Source organism: Sander lucioperca, chromosome 22, assembly GCF_008315115.2.
Source record: "Sander lucioperca isolate FBNREF2018 chromosome 22, SLUC_FBN_1.2, whole genome shotgun sequence".
Classification (NCBI taxonomy): Eukaryota; Metazoa; Chordata; class Actinopteri; order Perciformes; family Percidae; genus Sander; species Sander lucioperca.
This window is the reverse complement of record NC_050194.1, coordinates 25,857,342-25,878,288: the sequence shown is the minus strand read 5'-3', so window position 1 is coordinate 25,878,288 and position 20,947 is coordinate 25,857,342. Positions and strand designations below refer to the sequence as shown.

The 20,947-nt window shown below is 41.5% G+C and overlaps 2 protein-coding genes across 4 annotated transcripts in view; both read right to left on the bottom strand.

The window, feature by feature from the left end:
* Positions 1-16,550, bottom strand: part of waplb (WAPL cohesin release factor b) — a 52,528-nt gene extending 35,978 nt beyond the window's left edge. For 2 of the 3 annotated variants that reach the window (XM_035997421.1, XM_035997422.1), the window contains exons 1-2: positions 13,989-14,475; positions 2,478-3,228 (exon numbers count right to left, since the gene is read on the bottom strand). In XM_035997421.1, the coding sequence (XP_035853314.1) occupies positions 2,478-3,228; positions 13,989-14,475 (1,238 nt within the window). Of the gene's footprint in view, positions 1-2,477; positions 3,229-13,988; positions 14,498-16,208 lie in introns of those variants that run through there. The other variant, XM_031314945.2, reaches the window with a different exon arrangement.
* Positions 16,551-18,466: 1,916 nt separating this feature from the next.
* On the bottom strand, positions 18,467-20,476 carry LOC116061072 (tripartite motif-containing protein 35-like). Its single transcript, XM_031314952.2, has one exon. The coding sequence runs from the start codon at positions 20,136-20,138 to the stop codon at positions 18,744-18,746; it is 1,395 nt and encodes a 464-aa protein (XP_031170812.1). The 5' UTR covers positions 20,139-20,476; the 3' UTR covers positions 18,467-18,743.
* Positions 20,477-20,947: the final 471 nt, after the last annotated feature.

The following is a 20,947-nucleotide window of genomic DNA, read 5'->3' as shown; positions in this document are numbered from 1 at the left end:
TAAAACTGAAACGCTCACAGAAGGATGAACTTCCCATGTGTCTGTGAGCAGACGCATACCTTCATACAAAACCTGTTCAACCTATTTGCTTTACTGATTGTTGTCTTTTCATCAAGTTTCTCAGTGAGACCATTCAGAAAGAAGCAGAGAGTAGCAAACTTTAAATGTCTTTTGCCTTCTTGAAATAGCCAGGTCCCATCATTGGGACTCCTTTGCCAAGACAGGAATGAAATCTGCTCCAATCTACAATTGTTTTACAGTAAAGTTGTAAAGGAATACGCCACCGTTTGTTGAAACAGGGTTACTCACCGTCTCCCCTAGATGTAGATAGGTGAACGTATTTTTGTCTCGGTGCATGCATTGCCTTAGCCTGGCAGCGCCGCCGCTAGCTCAGCGTAGTGAATGGACTCCTATGTTGCCGGTTAGCATCTCGTGAGTAAAAGTGAGCCAACAACAAAAAATTGTTTTGTGGCCCGTGTATTCACGAGTACAAATAGCAATGCAGATTAAGACTAGATGATTTCTTAGGCAGATACTGACTTGGGACTATATTGGGTGGAAGTACAGCCGAAGCACAGCTACGGACTTCAAATTATAGTATGTCCCCCAAAGCAAAACTTGGTCAACATCTGTTTTGTCTAAAAAAAAAAAAAAAAAGAAAAGTAAAACAAAAAATGCCTCTAGTTTGTTCATCTCACTTCAATTTTCCATCTAGTGGACTGAAAAAGCAATCAATCTCATCATTCTAGTACCAAAAGGTTACATTCTCACATGCAATTTATGTAATAAAAGGATCGATACTTGGCGTCTGTGTATGGACACAGTATCGCCACGGAAAATACGATACTATGCTGCATCAACCCCCCCCACCCCATCTTAAATCTCATGTTGGGATAATTCTGTTGATTGGATTTTTAGTCTGACTCAAAGGATTGTACTTTTGTTTGCCTTGTCTTTTGTCTTGCATTATCTGTGTATAGTTACCTCATCTATCTTTACATTGTGTGTATGTTTACCTGTTTTTACCTATTGCTTGTTTTTACTTTTTTGTAGAGAAATTAGCATGTTTTAGTTGTATATTTTTTTTTTCTCCCCTCTTGTGTAATAGGGGAGGAAGCTGAGGAAGCCTTCTCTGCTCTCCTGCACTCCACTTCTTGTTTTTCTTTAAATTCTATTGTATGTATTTCACTTGTTTGTGCAAATAAACTAAACTTAAGGTGCTCTAAGCAATGTCACATGTTTTTTTTTGTCACATAAAGCAAACATCTCACTATCCACTAGCTGCCTGTCCCCTGAACACACTGTAAACAACACGCGGTCTCTGTAGACAGCCCAGGTTCCACAAACGGCAAAACAAACTGCCAACCTGCACCACAAAACATAAACAGTGTTCCAGCCAATAACTGACCAGAAGGATTTGGGGGTGGGGGTTGGTGCGCATGCACATTAAGGGGGGTGTGGGGAGTGGAGGAGAGAGAAGTGTGAAGAGGGAAGTTAGCTAGAGGAGAGCTGTCCTAGACAACGACTGATATTAGAATTATATTCTCTTGAATTTTGATATGGCTGACACACAACCAAAGAGACGACGTTCCGATGAGGGAACTTCCAATCCGGCATTCAGACGACTCTGTTTTTGCTGGACAGGTGGGTAAATCCAGTTTGGTTTTTCCTACTACCACCAACACAAGGATATGATTTAGAGCCCGACCGATAAAGGATTTTTAAGGCCGATACCGATACAAATATTTGATGATTTAAAAAAAAAAAAAACGATATTCTGATATATCGGCCGATATATATATTTTTTTTAAAAATCCAGAAACGCGTAACTTAAGATATGAAACTTAAAGTCCTTTGAACAAAATGACAATAACAAAAAAAAAAATGTTTTGTTATTGTGTATATGTATGTTGTATGTATACAAGTGTTGCCAACAGGGAGGTTGTAGAGCGCCCTCTGGTGGACAAACTATGCAACGCCAACACTCAGAACATGGTTGAAGGGGGTTTCGTCCGTTTTTATTTTATTTTTTTAATATTCAATTATCAGAATCATTTGTCATCTGTCATAAATGATTTGATGAATGAATATTATTATTATTATATATATATTTTTTTTTTTTTTTTTTTTTTTTTTAAATCGGCCATTATAAAAGCTGATACCAATAGTAAATGAAAATGAAATTTGCCTAATATCGGCTGATAATATCAGCCTGCCGATATATCGGTCGGGCTCTAATATAATTAGCGCTAACCTTGGTGAATACAACATAGAGGAGGAGGGAGGGGCGAGCTAGCCTCCGTTTTGTTTGACAATACTTCAAACGTCAACAAGAAGTGACATCAGCCGACATGGCTTAGAGCACCTTTAACTAAACTTATTGCTGGCTAAGTTATTTAAAGCAACACTTTAGTTGATTTCCTTTAAACACACAGGTTTTAGAAAAGGCCCAGCCCTGCCACCTAGTGTTGCTCTACCTTGTGTTTTGTTGTTCCGTCTTCTTCCGCTGCCAACCCGCCTCTCCCATCTCCACCGTGCTGGCAGACACAGCACTACTGCTACCACTAGAGGGCGCTGCGTCGGCACTAAACTCCTCCACTGCTCGGGGCTGGATGGTGACGTTGCACATCGACACGGAGGAGGGGTGCAGCACCGTGAAGTCCCTCGTCCTGCCCCGTCCCCGCCCTCCTCCACCCCCTGTCGTCTTACTACCGCCGTCAGTTGTGGATTTGGGAAGATCTGTGCCGAAAGCGGCGATGGGAGAGCCGCTGGAGTCCAAGGCTTTGCCAGAGCCCTGTTTGTTAGGCCTCCTGTACGTCCGACAGTTTGAGTTTCTTACGAGTGACGAGGACGAGGAATTCTGGGAGTAGTCCGACGTCTCCACGAGGAAGTCAGAGTCGCCTCCGAGGTCCTCGCTCTCACTGGGGCTCTGGAGCCTCGGGGGAGATGGGCGCTTCTCGTGCCGGGTCTGCCCGAGGTCAGAGCTGCCCACGGCGATGCCCACTGAAGCCCAGGAGAGCGTGGGCGCGGGGTTGCGAGGCTCCTGGCTGGGTGAGGGCGGACGGAGACCCATGATGGCTTCCCAGGAGTCGAAGGTGGACTCCAAATTGGACCCGGTCTTCAGGGTGGTGGTCTGCGCCAGGGGCTTCTTATCGCTCTCGGAAGCATTTTGGTACCACGAGTAGCTGTGCTGGTTCTCTGCCAACGAGGAACTCTGCTGGGACTTTCCTACGGAAAAAGGAAAACAGACTCAACTATCATAGTGCTGTCACGGTCACCAAATGTTTGCATGCTTTTAAGTTAACTTAACAAGTCAACTTTAAACTTTTTAAGAACTCAGTTCTTCTACTTATTACAGTGTTTCCTCTATGTTGATTTTGTAGTGGCGGCCCGTCATGGCAAAATTTCTGCCGCCACGGTATCAGAAATAGAGCAGACGCACAATGTAGGCAAGGTTGCCTTTTAAATGATCCTGTCGACATAATGCACCCCCACGTTGGCTGCCGCTCACATTGCAATTAAACAACAAGTAGAACTATTCAGAGGTTATTGGGCCCGTCCAGTTTAAACTTCACATACTGTTGTGTTGATGGAGTTTATTGTCAAAACGTTCGCTTTTTTCCGAGTCGACTATTAAACGAACAGCTCCACCAAAAACGTCACCGCGGTGGGTCCGTTCTAATTGGACAACGTTCAACTTGTCAGTTCTGTCAGCTCATCGTGCTGATACCAAACATCTGGAAACGTTAATTAATTGTTGTTAGGACAGACCTGCCCCCACTGCTAAAAAAAAAATCCTAAAGTAAACACTGTACTATTATTTTGAATATTTACAGGTGTCTTGATATCCACTAGGATGACAACTACTTAAGTGTTTTCATATTTGATTCCCCTGTATATTATTGTCAGAAATGTCAGAAAATACTGAAAAACATCCATCCCAAATGTAAAGGGCCAAGGTGACAACCAACAGTCCAAAACCAAAAGATATTCATAAACAATGAAAGAGAACAGCAGCAAATCCTCATATTTGAGAAACTGAAAGAGAACGTTGGGTCGACTGACTGATCAGTTCCTCTAATGTCAACAATCAGTGGTGCTGTGACATTACGTATATTCTCTACACATGACTTACTATGATGAGTAATCGCTCTGAACAAAAGGATGGACAATTTTGTAATTAACGGGGTAAATAGGCATCAGGTTAAAGCTGCAGGAAGTAGAATTTAAAAAAAAAATATGCTAGAATTGGAAGTAGAGTGAGACCTCTTCCTGCAGCTCTCCCTCTCCCCTCAGTGGCAGAACAGCCAATAGGAACACACTCTTTCTTTGAAATGATCTGTGATTGGTCCAAGTCCCGCGTTACGGGATACCTTTACTAAAGCCTGAACACAGAGCCATGGAGGAGATGCAGAAGTCTAGTTTTCTCTCAGACCACTTGAATTACAATATGCTGAAAGATTATTACAGAATTTTTGCCAAACGACACCATATATAAAACTGCCTACCCCAGCTTTAATATGGAGAATTATCACAGATGCTGGTAAATACAGTGGAAACTCATTTATGCACAATGTGTTCTCTGAGACAGCTAACATCTGTCCACACTTTTCAAACCTACACAGTTTTTCCACTCTTTCCAGGTCATGCAGAAAAGTGGCAGGTTGCAACCTACAGAAAACTCTGCCCACAATTTGCTGTTGGTTAACTTTGCATGCTGCTCAGCAGAGCGTTGATGTGCATAAAAGATTGCACCATTTCCAAAAGCACCTCGACACACACACACACACACACACACAGGTGTTTGATTCACTATCTTTGTGGGGACCCGTCATTGACATAATGCATTCCCTAGCCCCTTACCCTAACCTTAACCATCACAACTAAATGCCTAAAAGTCTTAACCCTCAAACAGCCCTTTAACCTTGTGGGGTCCAGCATTTTGGGCCCCACAAGGCTGTGCAGACCCCACAAGTATACTGTATTCCCCGGTTTTTGGACCCCACGAATATAGTAAAACAAGCACGCACACGCGTTATTAGCACCCTGTGATCATTTCACCTTTCACAGATAACAAACGGGTGACTACACTGGAGTCTTTTATCTGAGAAAACACAGGAAATTGCGTCAGTGTGCCCTGAAAGAATATCTGTATTGGCTCTGTAAAAAAGCTGTGGGTTGTTTTTTTTAAGGCTGTGTTGTCGAAGCGTAGCAAAACTAGAAAGTAGGCCATTGTCACTACTTCACTCTCTTCAGACCTTATTTGACAAACACAAAAAAAAGGATAAAACATGTACTTTTCTCCTTTTGTGTCCACTGCTCCAGAGCATCAGCAACAGTCGTGGTCTTTAAGAGAAAGGGGGGGGGGGGGCTGACCTTAGCCAAATGCTTTGACCATTATAGGTAAATGTCTGGAATCTGGACCATCCCAAGCACTCAACTTCCATCTTTCTCTACTCAGTTTTATTATCTTGTCTAGGCCTGTACGATACGAGGAAAATATCTAACTACGATTACTTTGACTGATATTGCGATTGCAATATGATTCACGATATTGAAGGGAATGATCATGTTTGTATAATTATTCTCATTTTCACTGACTAATATTAAAATGATTATAGTTTAGATTTTTGCGAGGATCTGTACCAAACAAAAATGTTTTCTGTAGGATAGGATTTGTAGGCCGGCACGTCTCTGCAGCACCACAATACTTTATTTTAGAACGGGTTGACACATATTTTGCGATTTGGAATTAGAGATGTTCCGATACCGATACCAGTATCGGTATCGGCTCCGATACTGCCTAAAACGCTGGTATCGGTATCGGGAAGTACTGGAGTTTATGCACCGATCTGATACCACGTAATAAAGCCCTAAAGAAAATCTACGTTAAAGTAGTTTATTTATTTTATTTTTCCGTTATAACTGACTGTCAAACTGGAAAATATAAGTGTTCATTGTTTGTGTTTGTTAGTTCAGGGATCAGAATCAGTATCGGGAAGCAAAAAATGGTATCGGGCCATCTCTAATTTGGATATTGCACTAGTTCATTAGAATTTGGGCTCCACTTGAGCTTTTACAAATTTTGCAAGTCTATGCCAAAGCCTGATAAATCATTGTACTGCATTTCAGGCGTTTAGCCGACTCTCATATCCAGAGAAGATGGCGACAGGAGGAGAAGTCTTGCTCAAGGACACCCTAGCTGTAACAGGGTGGGGGGGGTGTGAGTGACGATTTAGTCGGGGACATGATGATCTTCCATATTGGAACCTTCCTTTGAGAATTAGTCTAATCCTAAATATACTCCCAAAAATGGTACAGAACTGAGCCGTACAAACATGAGCAAAAGACAAAATGTACACCGACCCAACGCTGAAAGTCTCAGTTTAACACTGCCCTCTGTAAAGCCCCAAACAACTATACAGCTCTAGGTGAAAGGGCTTCTGGAGCTCGCTGTGTGCATTAGCACATGTAAACATTACATCCTGATTACAAGAGTTCAGATAAGCTCTTATTTTGAGAAACAAAAAAAAAAGCCTGGGTCTGTGCTGTGTTGACACTACTGCAAAAATGTGCAGGGGATTAAATAGACTTTCAGTTCTTCCTCAGATTGTTGAGAGGACAGAGCAGGGCTGGTAACATCAAGGCCTTTCTGCTGGAAAATTAGCTGCACTCACTGCTCGTATTAATGACAGACGATTACACAAGTGACAACACGATTATAAAATGGTGATTTTAAGCTTTTAGAAAATCCAATCCAACCATACCACACGCAAATAATTCAATAAATACAACCCTTTCAATTCTAAAGTGAATTACTTCCCCCTTCGGATTTAATGGGCAGATAGAAACAAGTCTGTAAGTGTGACACCCCCAGAAACCTGCAAAGATGACCGTTTGGGGGTCATAGCATCAACATGTTCTAATTGGACTCGGACCGGATTACACACAGCGTTTAATGGCTGCAGCTGACAGTGTTTTTCATAATCACTTACTCAGTTTATCTTAAAAATCTGACTTATTTGAATATTAAAAGTCATGACAAACGACCACAACAAATGAACCGAGTCCAAAGTTTTGCCTCTCACATTGCCTCATGCTTCGAGTAACAGGGCTTTTCCTGCGTAGAGGATTTTTTTTGGCGACCCCCAAAAGAGATTTAAGCCAGCCCCAAAGGAAAACCACCAGCACCAAAATGATGATGAAGAACTGAGAATAAAAATAGCAATTCAAATCCTCTCTAAATGTGTTTAAGAGCAATGTACCAAACAAGTGTTGAACAAGCAGAACATAAACTTAGTTTGATCTCCAGAGTCAGGCTGTGCCGGACTCTCCCGGTGAATTATTTCAATATTGACATTATATTTTGAACTAGTTGTGTTAATTGGGGCTTTATTAACTCAAACATAACATATATTTTATTTATCAAATTGTCAGAAATAACAGGAAACCGCATAGATTTCTGTCAAATAAAGTAACACAGACTGATTGCTGTAACTGTACGCGGACTGATCATGCTTCCCCTCCCCCCCTTAAGTCCCATTCTGAGCCAGGAAAACCCCTGAATAAACAGTCTGTAGTGATACACAGTCCCTAAATGACTGGGTGGAGTGTCTGCAGAGTGTTTAATCTGATCAACTGAATTGGAAATTGGGGTGTGCTGCCACGGTTTGAACTTACATTTCTGAAACACAGTTGACTCAAACTCCTTATTTGACCACGAAGCTGTACTCTCAGTGCACATTTATCCTAAACAAGCCTACGAGTCTTAACAATATATATTTGTTCTACAGCTGAATTTCCCTGCATTCAAAAAATATATTCAAGGCATCACAGCAACACTGGTTTAATGACAGTAGGAGACCATTTAATGACAGAATAAATGGTTTCTTACCATGAGTGCCAGCCTGTTACTGCTGTTCCTAAGTTGTTAGTCTCGCCAAAGGTCTGGCGAGTCCACACAGCACTCCGGGATGGGAGAAAAAAACTTGCTCTGGTTTATTGGCATTTCTTTAAACCAATCACAATCGTCTTGGGCGGTGCTAAGCGCTGGGAAAAGCCGAGGTGCCTCTGCTAAACAGCCTCAGGAAGGAACTTGTTTTGGTGGAACGTGAACGTTCAAAAGTAGTTTTAGTCGTGCAACAGAAAACTCAGATTGGACAGATAGTCTAGCTAGCTGTCTGGATTTACCCTGCAGAGATCTGAGGAGCAGTTAGATAGTCCTCAGAAATCCACCAGAGGTTAGAACGCCAACACAAAGGAAGCCCAAGGCAACGGATATCCGGCCTAAATGAGTGAAATCCAGCAGAATTTCCGTTGGAAACGGAGCAATCCCAGAAGTGGAGCGTGGAGGAGAGTATACTACTAAATCGTGGTTTAAATGTTGAAATTAAAAAAAATGTAAATGAATGTTGTGTTACTCCATGTCTCTCTCTCTCTCTCTCTCACGACAGTGTGCATCAGAAAACGGTCCCCGTGGTTTAAAGGAGGACACTGAGGTGGACAGCTGCCTTACGAGGAGCAAACAGACGATGCATTGGAGAGGGGCGGGGCTTTAGCCAATCAATCGGGGGGTAAGGGGGGGAAACACGAATCGCTCAGCGCCCATTAAAGCAGATACAAAATCACTTTGGTAAAATTAACTTCAAAACTTAATGTACAATTTTAGATTCCGAATCAGAAATATAGATGTACCAAAACAAAAATCGACTACGCGTTTACGGGTTGCGCGCTGCATGCCCACAGGTCGCACGCATTTAACGTAGAATGACTAAGTCTGTGAAATAAACTCTATAAAAGTATTACTTTCAGCTACATTTCTATATTTTGTGGATTTATTAAAAGTCTGACAAAGGCGGCTAGAAGCCACCGGCTTTACATAAGCTGCTGTCACGTTGCCGACTTTTAAAATAAAATTCTTTATAATTATAATGGATAACATAATAGTGTAAATTTACAGTTAAGTGGCATGGAGTTTTGATTTGAACAGGGTCTCCCAATCTTCTTGGCTATGGCCGTATCAGTCTGAAGGCAGCAGGAGTGAACTCTACATATCGGCAGACTATCAAAAGAGCCATTTGGTCAAGGATTTTGTCACGTTTACTGAGTCAACATCGCCATGGCAGTGTTTCAGCTGAACTTTCGGCAACACACTGGCTTCCCTTCAACACGGCTCAGTGTCCTAACACTGTGGAAACGTCACTCTGAGCACAAGGGCTCACTGAGGCACAGCTTGGTGTTCGGAATCGGTTCAAGTGGCTCGCGTCTCTGGCAGGTGGCCAGCAGCAGTCCCGGAGAGCTGAGGGCAAGTCGGGCTGAAAGCGACGACGACGACAGCGACCGGCTGCGAGCGGAGAAACAATAACACGGATTTTTCATAAAATTTAACATCACTCAAATCTAAAACTGAAGAAAACACACTCATGGAAACCACGAGCACTTATAGATCGTTCCTGAAGCTCAAATGATTTCACACAAATCTGCACAACACTCGACATTAGTCTTCAGATGTGTGCAGCAGGGCCGCACCATTATGGCCAAATTGATAATCACGATTGTTTTTGATTATTACTGAGATCACGATGATTCACTGATTTTAGGGACAACGTATTTTAATTGCACTTTCACATTTAAATAAACAGAGCACTGCTTTCCATCCGCGTTGAGCTAATGTACAAATATTTTGCATCAAATTGAGACTAGGGCTGGGCAGAATATCGATATTGTATCGATATCGTGATACAAGATTAGATATCGTCTTAAGATTTTGTATATCATATCGTAATATGGCATAAGTGTTGTCTTTTCCTGTTTTTAAAGGCTGCATTACTGTAAAGTGATGTCATTTTCTGAATTTACCAGACTGTTGTAACTGTTCTGTTATTTGCCTTTACCCACTTATTTTTTTTATATATATATATATATATATATATATATATATATATATATATATATATATATATCCACATTACTGTATTATTATTACTGTATTGAGTATTTGTCAAAAATCTCATTGTGTAAATATTTTGTGAAAGCACCAATAGTCAACCCTACAGTATCAATATACTGGTTTGGTCCAAAATATCGTGATATTTGATTTTCTCCATATCGCCCAGCTCTAATTGAGACTGGTCCTCATTTACAGAGCATCTCCTAGAAGCAACATAAATAACGTTTGACCAAAACTCCACCCGAAATTAAAACACCAGAGCATGGCTTTCACTTTCATGTTGTGACTTAAAATATAGTTCAAATAACGTTGCATTTCTACTTTGGACTGCAGCTGCAACAGTCAGGAAAGTTTTTCACAGGCTGCCGCTGCAGGGCGCACGCATGACAGCTCACCAAAAACATCTCAAATGCCCCCTGGTCGCTGGCGGGCAGTCTACGAAGCGCTGTTTACTATGAGTGGAGCACGCATTTTAAGTATCAATATTGCAGACGATAATGTTCATGTTATTGTGGGAAGTCAAAATCGTGATCACGATTAAAATGTGATTGATTGTGCAGCCATAGTGTGCAGTGTGTTAGGCAGTGTTGTAGTCAAGTTCCTAAACCGAGACCAAGTCATCACCAAGACCAGAGTGCATCGAGACAGAGTCAGGACCAAGACTTTAAAGGGTTGAGACCAAGACCCAGACCAGTGCCAGACCGCCAGAACAACTTCTCCTGTCTCCGGCATTCACTTTCTTGGCAGTGCTTGTTCATGGGGGGGGAGGGGGGTTAACAGTAACACATTTTAAACTAGATATGAGTCAAGTTATTGGTTACATCTGAAGCAGAGAGTGTTCCATCCAATCACAGTAATGATGTTAACACATAAAACCAGGCTATTTAGTGATAGCCCTGCAGCTGTGGTCGTGACCGTTTTTTAAGCTAATTTTTTTGGGCCATTTCCACCTTTTAATGGATAGGACAGCTCAGATATGAAAGGAGAGAGAGAGGGGGAATGCACGCAGGAAACCGTCACAGGTCAGACTCCAACCCTGGACCTTCTGCGCCAAGGAATTAACCTCTATATCTATCTATCTATCTATCTATCTATCTATCTATCTATCTATCTATCTGTGCACCTGCTCCACCAACTGAGCTAATCAGCCCCGGTTTTGACCGGTCTTGAAATAAAAATCAGAGTCCTATTTATCTGAGACTGAGGTGAGGGCTGCGCGATATGAGGAAAATATCTAACTGTGATTATTTTGACTGATACTGCGTTTGCGATTTGATTCACGATATTGGAGGGAAATCATTTTCGTCTCATTTTCATTGAAAAATATTAAAATGAAAATGATTATAGTGTGAGCGAGGATCTGTAACAAACAAAGATTTTTTTTTTTAAGATAATTTTTTGGGGGCTTTTCCCTTTATTCGATAGTGATAGTGAACAGACAGAAAAGGAGAGAGAGAGAGAGAGAGAGAGAGAGAGAGAGAGAGAGAGAGAGAGAGAGAGAGAGAGAGGATGACACCCAGCAAAGGGCCGCAGGTCGGATTCAAACCTGGGCTGCTGCAAAGGAAGTCGCCCCACAAAGATTTTAGGGACGTCTCTGCAGCACCACACTACTGAACTCAGAACGGTTTGACACATATTTTGCCTTTAACAAATATTGCACCCCCCCCTGCAATTTGGATACTGCACTAGTCCATGTTGCGATTTCAATAAAATTGCGATTAATTGTGCAGCCCTAGACAAGACCGAGTTCAAATCCGTTCGATTCCGAGAGGAGATCTTCAAAACTATTGAACTTATTTTTTATTTATCGTAAACAGTCAGCTTAGACATGCATAGTAACATAAAGAGGTATCTGATCAGAACAAAATTTAGAAATAAATAGGTAAATAAATAGAATAAAATAAAGTGAAAACATAAAAAATAAATAAAGAAGTTTAAAAAAAAAAATTTAATTAAAGAAAAGGGGGGGGTGGTGGACGCTCTCCTCTTCAAAACATTTTAAGCACAACAGGGGTCCATCTCTTCAAAAACGTGTCCCTCTGGAGCCTCAGGTTGTGAGTTATTTCTTCCATTCTGTAAAGCTCCCACACCTGCTCGTTCCACCACTGAAATGTTGGTACAGTGGGCTTGAGCCAATTTACAGTGATACCCTTTAATGGCTGCAGCAAGAAGGATTTGCAGAAGGTATATATCATCCCTTCGATCAAGACCATAAGGGGTGGCTCCCAGCAAAGCAACCAATGGGTCCCTATTGACTTCTATGTTAAAAATATTCGGCCAATGGTCTTGAGAGCGGTCCTAAGTCCAAGACCGATCTAGAGTACTACAACACCGGTGTCACTAGGGCTGTCCTCGACTAAAGAAATTCTTAGTCGACTAACACTTATATGATTTTGTCGATTAATCGATTAGTTGATGTAATCGACAGAGCTGTGCTCTTTGAGAGGTGGTTAAGACTAGAAAAGCACAATATAAATGTAGTTAATGAACCATCTGTAAAACTGACTTTCTCCACAATTAATCCTGCAAAAGCACCACTTTAAATCTTGTGCTTACCAGAAATGTGCTCATAAGTTTCTTGGAAATGAGTAATTAAGCATGAATAACCATAAAAAAGGACTCATCAACTAAAGAATTCTTAGTCGACTAAGACCAAAACGACCGATTAGTCGACTAATCGACTAAAAGGTGGCAGCCCTAGGTGTCACTGCTCTGGTAACGCTCAGTGAGAACTGGACAAGTTTTGTGACCTTCAGCGTTAAAATGGGGGCTCACATGAAGACAAATGCAAAGTCCAAAAGGAACATTTTGTTTTAGAGAGGACACCGAGTTTGTCATCTGAAAACCCAGAATTAAATTACGATCTGTGAGCCATCGGATGCCATCGCAAGATCGACAATGTTTTTTTGTTTTTTTTACCAGGTAGGATTTTTGTTTTGTGCCAAAAGTAATTTGTGTGGTTAACGTGCGCGTGTTTGAAAATCAGGGCTTATGATGCGCTCATCCGAGCCATATGTGCTTCAATTAGGCCAGATTAAAAGAGCTTAACTTTTTCCAACTGACAGGAGCTACTCAGAGGTTAGTCAATAGATTCAAGGAGACATTTTATCGTGGCCATTATATCAAAAGACATTCTAAAAAAGGAACATTTAACACATCAAATTCCAGGCCATTCAGTGACCATACTGTAAAAACATTTCTCTCTGATGTCCTGAATCAATAAAGTTATTATCTGGGGTTATGTACTTTGAACATCAATCGATAAGTTGCTGTACTAATTCTACAACAGCAGTCATAATGACTTGTCTTAGCCATTCACTGTTCTTTTTATATAAACTTAAAGTTAATATCTGAGTTGTTTTTTTACCGTTGATAAGATTAAATTAGCATTGCCAAGACACTACTTTAGAGTCTAGTTACCTCTCATGGGCATCTATCATTATATTGACATTAGAATATATATATATAAATAATATAATATAGAATAAACTATAGGATTACTAAATGAATATATAGATACAGTCATGTGCAGAAGTTGGCACACCCATGCTAAAGTTGACTAAAAGAAGGAATAAAAAAAATCATCTTTTGGAAATTGATCTTAATGCCTTAATTAAAAAATGAGGAAAAACCCAATCTTTAAGGACACCAATTTTCTTTGTGAATGAATAATGTATCGTAAATAAATAAATGTTCCCTATTAAAAATAAAAATCTGCCTGCCTCTATGGGAATTTAACATAGGGGTGTACTGACTTATGCCCCCTGTATTTTAAGGAAGAACATTTATTTATTTACGATACATTATTCATTCACAAAGAAAATTGGTGTCCTTAAAGGTTGGATTTTTCCTCATTTTTTTAATTAAGGCATTAAGATCAATTTCCAAAAGATGATTTTTTTAATTCCTCTTTTTAGGCAACTTTAGCATGGGTGTGCTAACTTCTGCACATGACTGTATATTGATAATGAATAATTACAGATACAGTCTTAGTCCAGATCTACCCCAAGCTTAAAAGGTTTTAAATTCTGTGTGTTACCTATGCTGGCAGTGCTGCTGTTGAAGAACTGAGCGGTGTCCTCCATCACCCTGGGCTGGCTCCTGTCGTTGGGCAGCCACGACGCCCCTATTCCGGACGTCAAAGTGTGGGATCCCCCCTGGAGGCTGGACCTGCTCCCCGCGTCCAGAGAAATCCCGGGCCTCTCCGACTGCGGGGGCTCCGCGGAGGCCGGCTTGGCGGGGGACGACTTGCTGGCGCTGCGCGAAGACACCGGCTTGGATTCCTCGTCGCTGTCAAATCCAAACGGATCCTCCATGCCGTCTGCGCTCGGACGGGGTCTCTTGTAAACCTCCAGGACAGAATCATTCTTGGGGGCGCCGGCGCGCTTGGAGCCCACCTTGGCCTTGTAGGTGGTGTCACCCCATTTGGTACTGAGGGTGCCTCTCTTGGTGGACAGAACCTCGTCGAACTTAGACGTGCCCTCTCCTACCTTGCGGCTGTAGGTTTTACCAAATCTGGATGTCATTGTTGCATATGGGTCATATTCTCTACAAGAGAAAAGAAAAAAAATGTCAATGACATCGTGGATGTGATTCCACATGCTTTTTTTAAACTCAAGAACACACATATGAAATTACATAAGTGAATACACCCATGCTAAAGTTGACTAAAAAGAGGAATAAAAAAAAAATCATCTTTCGGAATTTGAGAAAAGAGATTGGCAGTAGGGATGCACCGATCCGACTTTTTCAGTCCCGATACCGATGCCTGGACTTTGTGTATCTGTCGATTCCCGATACCGTTGTTGAATTAATAATACACTGTATACCTTCCACCTTATACCTTCCTTCCACCATGTGGAAGAGACTAAAGGCACCAGACTTTCCTAACTAAGACAAAATCATGTAGATGTATTGAATTCTTATTTATTTGTACACTCAACTCTTGCAGCGACAGAGGGAAAAAAAATGAACGACACAGTTTCGGCCCGTGGATCTGTTAATTTTTCCGATCCCCGATCCGGCTATTTTGTCAATATCGGGACCGATATCCCATCTTAATATCGGATCGGTGCACCCCTAATCGGCAAGGGGTACTTTCCACAAAAACATCTCTCAATGCAAATCAAACCAGCTATTAGGTTAATTGAAATAAAACCATGCCAATCTCTAGGTATGGTGAAGGGTATGTGATGATGTGGGGGTATGGTGAAGGGTATGTGATGATGTGGGGGTATGGTGAAGGGTATGTGATGATGTGGGGGCCAAGGGAACTTTATCAGGATGCATAGTATCCTGGATCCATGAAATAACTGAAAATAATAAAAAATAAAATAATAATCTGCCTGCCTCTATGGGAATTTAACATAGGGGTGTACTTACTTATGCCCCCTGTATTTTAAGGAAGAACATTTATTTATTTACGATACATTATTCATTCACAAAGAAAACTGGTGTCCTTAAAGGTTGGATTTTTCCTCATTTTTTTAATTAAGGCATTAAGATCGATTTCCAAAAGATGATTTTTTTTTATTCCTCTTTTTAGTCAACTTTAGCATGGGTGTATTCACTTATGCTTAGCACTGTATATATAGTTGATTCAAGTTTGCAAACTGAACAGCAGTAGCCAGTGTCCGTGATGTTCGCTGACAGATGATTAACTTAAAGATGAATATGAAGTATTAGTCAAGACACCGGGCTCTTACCGTTAACGTTTTGGTTCGCAAGCAAACAATAAAATCGGTGAAATTTGTATCATTGTATAAATATAATTTCTTTTATATTCGGGTTAATATACAAGACGCGTAACGTTAGCTTAGGCGTGGGAATTGCAAGCAACCAGCTCGAGTGCTTCTCAGCCAGCTGTTGGACAAAACAAGGCTAGCATTAGCTTGCCAGCGAGCTAATGGCGCTAACTTAGCGGCTATCAGCACTGGTGGGATGCTAGCAGAAGAATTAATGGAAACACACAAAACACACTGGTGGAAGGGAGATAGCTATGTCAGGCGGTACATCCGTAAGATATGTGTTACGTAGAAATACAACACAGTTCCCTGAGTTACTAAAAGCTCGAGTTTTAACGCTAGCCGTTAGCATTAGCAAAAAGCTCAACAGTGGAGACAGCAAACTGCTAGCTCGAAGCTAACAGCTAACAATAACTACAAGCTGACATCGTGTCGAATCAAAGGCAAAAACTTCAAACATTAGACCGTTTTCTAGCGGTACAAGAACATTGACTGGTATCCGTATTTCCACTTACTTGGTGAGCTAAAGGGCCGATCCGCACAAAACCCACTCCCGAACCAAAACGGTCGTCAAATTCGTACAGGACCGCCGGGCCTGCTTCCCTGATTCAAGCAGCCCTGCACAGTATAAACAAGGCCGAACAAACGCCCTTAACGGCAAGTTACCGGGTTTGAAACACAGTGGCGAGAACGGCAGACCCAGACTTTGGAGAAAATATACAGTCTATAACTCTATATAAAGATATCGGCTTATATTTCTAAGCTAAATCGCACTCGATTGTTTCCTTCGGGTTGCGACGAAGGCTTCCATTGGACTCCCCCGCTGCTGCTGCCTGCGTCAAGTTAACCGGACACAGCAGAACGTGACCGGAAATGTGATAATCTATCCTTAAAAATAAAAGTACAAATGGAACATACGGAAAGAACATTTTAGCTAAGCCAAGTTGGCATGCGAACATTTATAAAAATGATATTTGCAAAATGAGGATTTAATACAGTCCATTCATCTACACATTATTCAATGTCACGCTAACATTATTTTGCTCGGTTTTTGGCAGGTAGGTTCTTATAAAAACACATTTTTTTAATCATAACCGGAATTGCTTGTATGTCGTATTTCGACCTTCACACTATATCTTTATCAATCTTGCCGCGTTCAGGTGCTCCCATTAAACTCGTAAAAAAAAAATATGACAGCCAGTAAACGCTGCATATATAACTCTGCACCCCATAGAAGGAGCAAAAATGAACAATATAAATAAAACTCAACAAATTCATTGAGAAAATCCTTCAATGGGTTACTGCGGAAAGTGTGTTTTTTTAATTTCTTTGCTATGAGTAGGCTATTAACCCACTGAAACTCTAAAATGTACTTTTTTTTGCATGATACAAAAGAGGATTGTGAACTGCCCCACGCTGTCGTGCTTTAGTTTATTGAGGAAAAAAACACATTTATCAGCCATACAAATTAAAATATGCAACAACAACGACAACAACAACAACAACAACAACATCAACAACAGCAACACCATTATAGTGGAACCAAAAGGCTGAATCAAATCACAAACACATGAGACAATTCACCTGTCAATAATTGATTAAAGACATTTGGTAATTAAGCTCCACTAGAGAAGACAGAATCCAGTCATTAACAAACCACATCACTTTATTTATTTATTTATTTATTTTAACACATTGAATACTGTTTGTTTTGCAATACAGACATAACTTTTCACACATGTAAAACATTATTTTAAAAAATAAAATTTAAAAAATGAGAAAAATTAGAGCCTTGACATTACCTTGGACACTAAAGTGTGACTGCGAGACATTAGGAGTACAAGCCCTGGGTGGTCCAGAAGCTAAAAGTTTGGATGCTGGGACAACATCTGTTGTCTTGTTCATACATTACATTCAAATCATGATTTTAACTGTACTTAAATTATACTTTAAGTACTAACTGAACACGTATAAGCAAGTATAATTCACTGTAGTTAATGTCAAAGTTCATTACAGCGAAGATAAGACGCGTGCTTTCTGGTGGGTACTTTTGCTAGAAGGTATTTTATTGTGACAACACACAATCAGTTGCCACTTTATTATAGTAGACTAGAAATATTGATACCTAAATAATGGGTAATTGGCTACATTTGAATATCAGTTTGCCAGCGTGGGCTGCTGCTCCTCCCTCTTTGCTGTCTATTATGTAAATGTGAATATTTTCCCCTTGATCAGGTAGTTTCTACGGAAATGACAAGGCACAAAGCATTATGGGGCATGTTTGATACCATTGACTCCAGACTTAACATTTCAGTTTGTGTTTGACCCTCGTGTTGTCTTCCCGTCGACCGTGAACTTGTTCTCCTTGTCGGTCAAATTGAAAATGAACTCTTTTTGGCGCTTTTTCCGATATTTTTCATGCTTTAAAAAAATGCTTTTTGATGCTATTTTCAATGCTTTTTAAAATTCACGGTCAACAAACCTCATTTAAATGACATTATACCTCATTTTTTGAGTTAAAACAAAGCAGATCTTATGAAATAATTTGACTAATAGTTAAGATCAGAAGATGTTTTTTCAACATTTTTTTCAAATGCTGTGAAATTGCAGCCTGACGTCGTTATGCTCAGATTCTAGTCAGAATATGAACTTCCAGACCTCAAATGTTGTGGGCGGGGCTAAGTTCGGCTGGCATCCAGGCTTGTGAAATTAAGTAAAACAACCAAAATTTAATGAAAGTAATCTGCAAATTCTGCAAAGAACGTTGTATGACTTCCATACAACATACATCCATGTATCCAAGTTATTTTTGGGCATTTGGTTGAAAAAAACCCTTATTTCTGACCCTTATTTCTGATAAATACACTACACGGGTCAAATTTGTCCCGAGGAAAACACGAGGGTTAACACTTTGCATGCAAGGTTTGCGTACTTACATTGATTATAGTCATCATAGACATAATTTCCTGTTTCTGATCTTATGTCTCATTCTGTATCCTCACATGCTTAATGCATAACTGTTAGCTTACAAGTTGAAGAAAAACTCATGTCTAACTTTTCACTATTACAGAGATCTCTGCAGGCAATATTTTGAGAGGGAGTGCATTCCTGGTGCAAAGGTATGGGTACACTTTCTCAGTGAAAGCGTGTGTGAAGGTGTGTATGTGTGTGTTAGTGTCGGGATCAGAGAACGACAGCTTCCCTTCGTCCCAGTCCAGATGAACTCTGATCCTCTGGATCTTCTCCCTGACTGGGAGATCCGTGTATTTATTTGTCGGCGAGTACGCTCTGTATCCGACGTCGTTGAAGTCTACGCTCCAAGCTGTAGACATCACGAATTCTTTCCTGCAAACGGACTCGGCTAACACCCCCAGTTCCCACTCTATGTTGTCTCCGACCTCGACGACCCAGCTGTGAGTCCCCGAGTTGAATGCGGAGCCCAGGACGGAATCCCAGTACGTGAACCTCTCTGGGTTTTCGGGAAGCCGCTGTATCTTTCCACGTCTCACGCTGGTCAGATCCTCAGACAGAGTGAGCTCAGGATAGGCGGTGTTAGGGTCCAGAATCACAGGACTGTAGGGCACCACGTCTTTCATCTTGTTCCAGATGTTGAAGGTTAGATTGCCCAGATGTTTCACCACATCTATCAGAGCTCCTGAGAGCAGCTGTGGATCATCCAGCAGGGGGTGCTGCTGGACTCTTTCCACTGCAGCCCTGTAGTTGATCAGGAACGAGACGTCTTCAGCTCTCAGCTGCTCCTCTGTGGCTCTGACTGTGTCTGAAAGAGCTGCTATCTCTCTGCTCAGAGCCTCCATCTTCTCCTTCAACCTCTGACTCTTCTGCTCCTCTTCCTCCCTCAGTGCAGCCATCCTGGCCTCCTCTTCCTCTTCTAGAAACCGGTGAAGCTTCTTAAACTCCTCCTGAATCTGCCTCTCCGTGTGTCGGGACTGGACCTTTATGTGTTCTGCCGTTTGATCAAAGTTCACTTTAACGTCGTTAAAAACCTTCAGCTTGTCCTGTGAGGCTTTCAGGGACTTCCGGAGCTCCTCTCTGCGATCCTGTGCCGCTTCGTCGATGGGTCTGAACCTGTGGTCGGTGTGTATCTTCGCATCTCGGCAGACGACACACACCGGCTGCTGATGGTCCAGACAGAAGAGTTTGAGCTTCTCAGAGTGCAGACGGCAGAGAGTCACAGGCCCCGATGAGGCTCCCTGACCTTTTTGTCGCAAAAAGGCCTCGCACAGGTTCCTCAACGCCAAGTTACGGGGTGGATTGCCGCACTGAGATACTGTCCGACAAAGCGGACACTCTTGGGATTGTTTCTTGCTCCACCAGCTCTGCAGACAGGCTTTACAGAAGCTGTGGCTGCACGACAGGAGGACAGGGTCTTTAAAGATGTCATGGCAGGCGGGACAGCAGAAATCCTCCTCTAAACGGGAAGCCATTGTCCTCTAGGTGAATCTAAAAACACAGCAGGCAGACATGGAATGGTGCCACTCCTTTCTCTGGAAAGCTCCCTCAGCGTTACCTTAACTTCAAGCTGAGATCCCCCCCCCCCCCGCTCCCTGTAAAACTCTTATCCCGCCTGTAGAGTCAGCTGCTGGTGTACGTGGCAGTATTCAAGATATTCCATTACTCCTAGCATTTCTTTCCCGAAAGTTCTCCGTTGTCAGTGGAAGCGTAGTGTTTGTCCGTGTAGGTGAATCTTATGGTCTGTTTTTTTGTCAGTCAGGTGGCGCAACAAGCTGTGTTTCCTGGTTTGTCTCAGGTGAGTCACACAAGAGGTGGAGCCCTGAAGGATCACAGCACTTCTCTCACGTTACTCAGCGGGGAGTGTACACCACCGTCTATCACGGGCAGCGGTGGAAGAAGTATTCAGATCCTTTACTTAACCCTTGTGTGGTGCTCATATTTTTGTTCCACAGCCAGTGTTCCCAGGTCTGGTGGACCCACCACATTATTAGGCTTTTAAAATCAATACAGCCATAACAATCTATATAAAAATACTTAACAGATGTTTATTTTAGCTCAGTTACCAATGATATGTACATCATTTATGGTTCATATTTGCCATTTACCCCTGTTAGATCACATTTATGATCATATGATCATTTTCAGATCAGTTTTTTGTGAGAAAACAAGGAAATTCAATTATAAAAAAGGTAAAAAAAAAAAGATTTTTGATCATTATTGCTGCTTATTTCTTAGAACTTAATCAGAACAGGTGAAAGGGCTTGAAATGTAACCATTTTGT

What these genes read in the sequence shown, in the direction of transcription:
- LOC116061072 (XM_031314952.2), bottom strand. Translation starts at nt 20,138, where the DNA reads ATGGCTTCCCGTTTAGAGGAGGATTTCTGCTGTCCCGCCTGCCATGAC.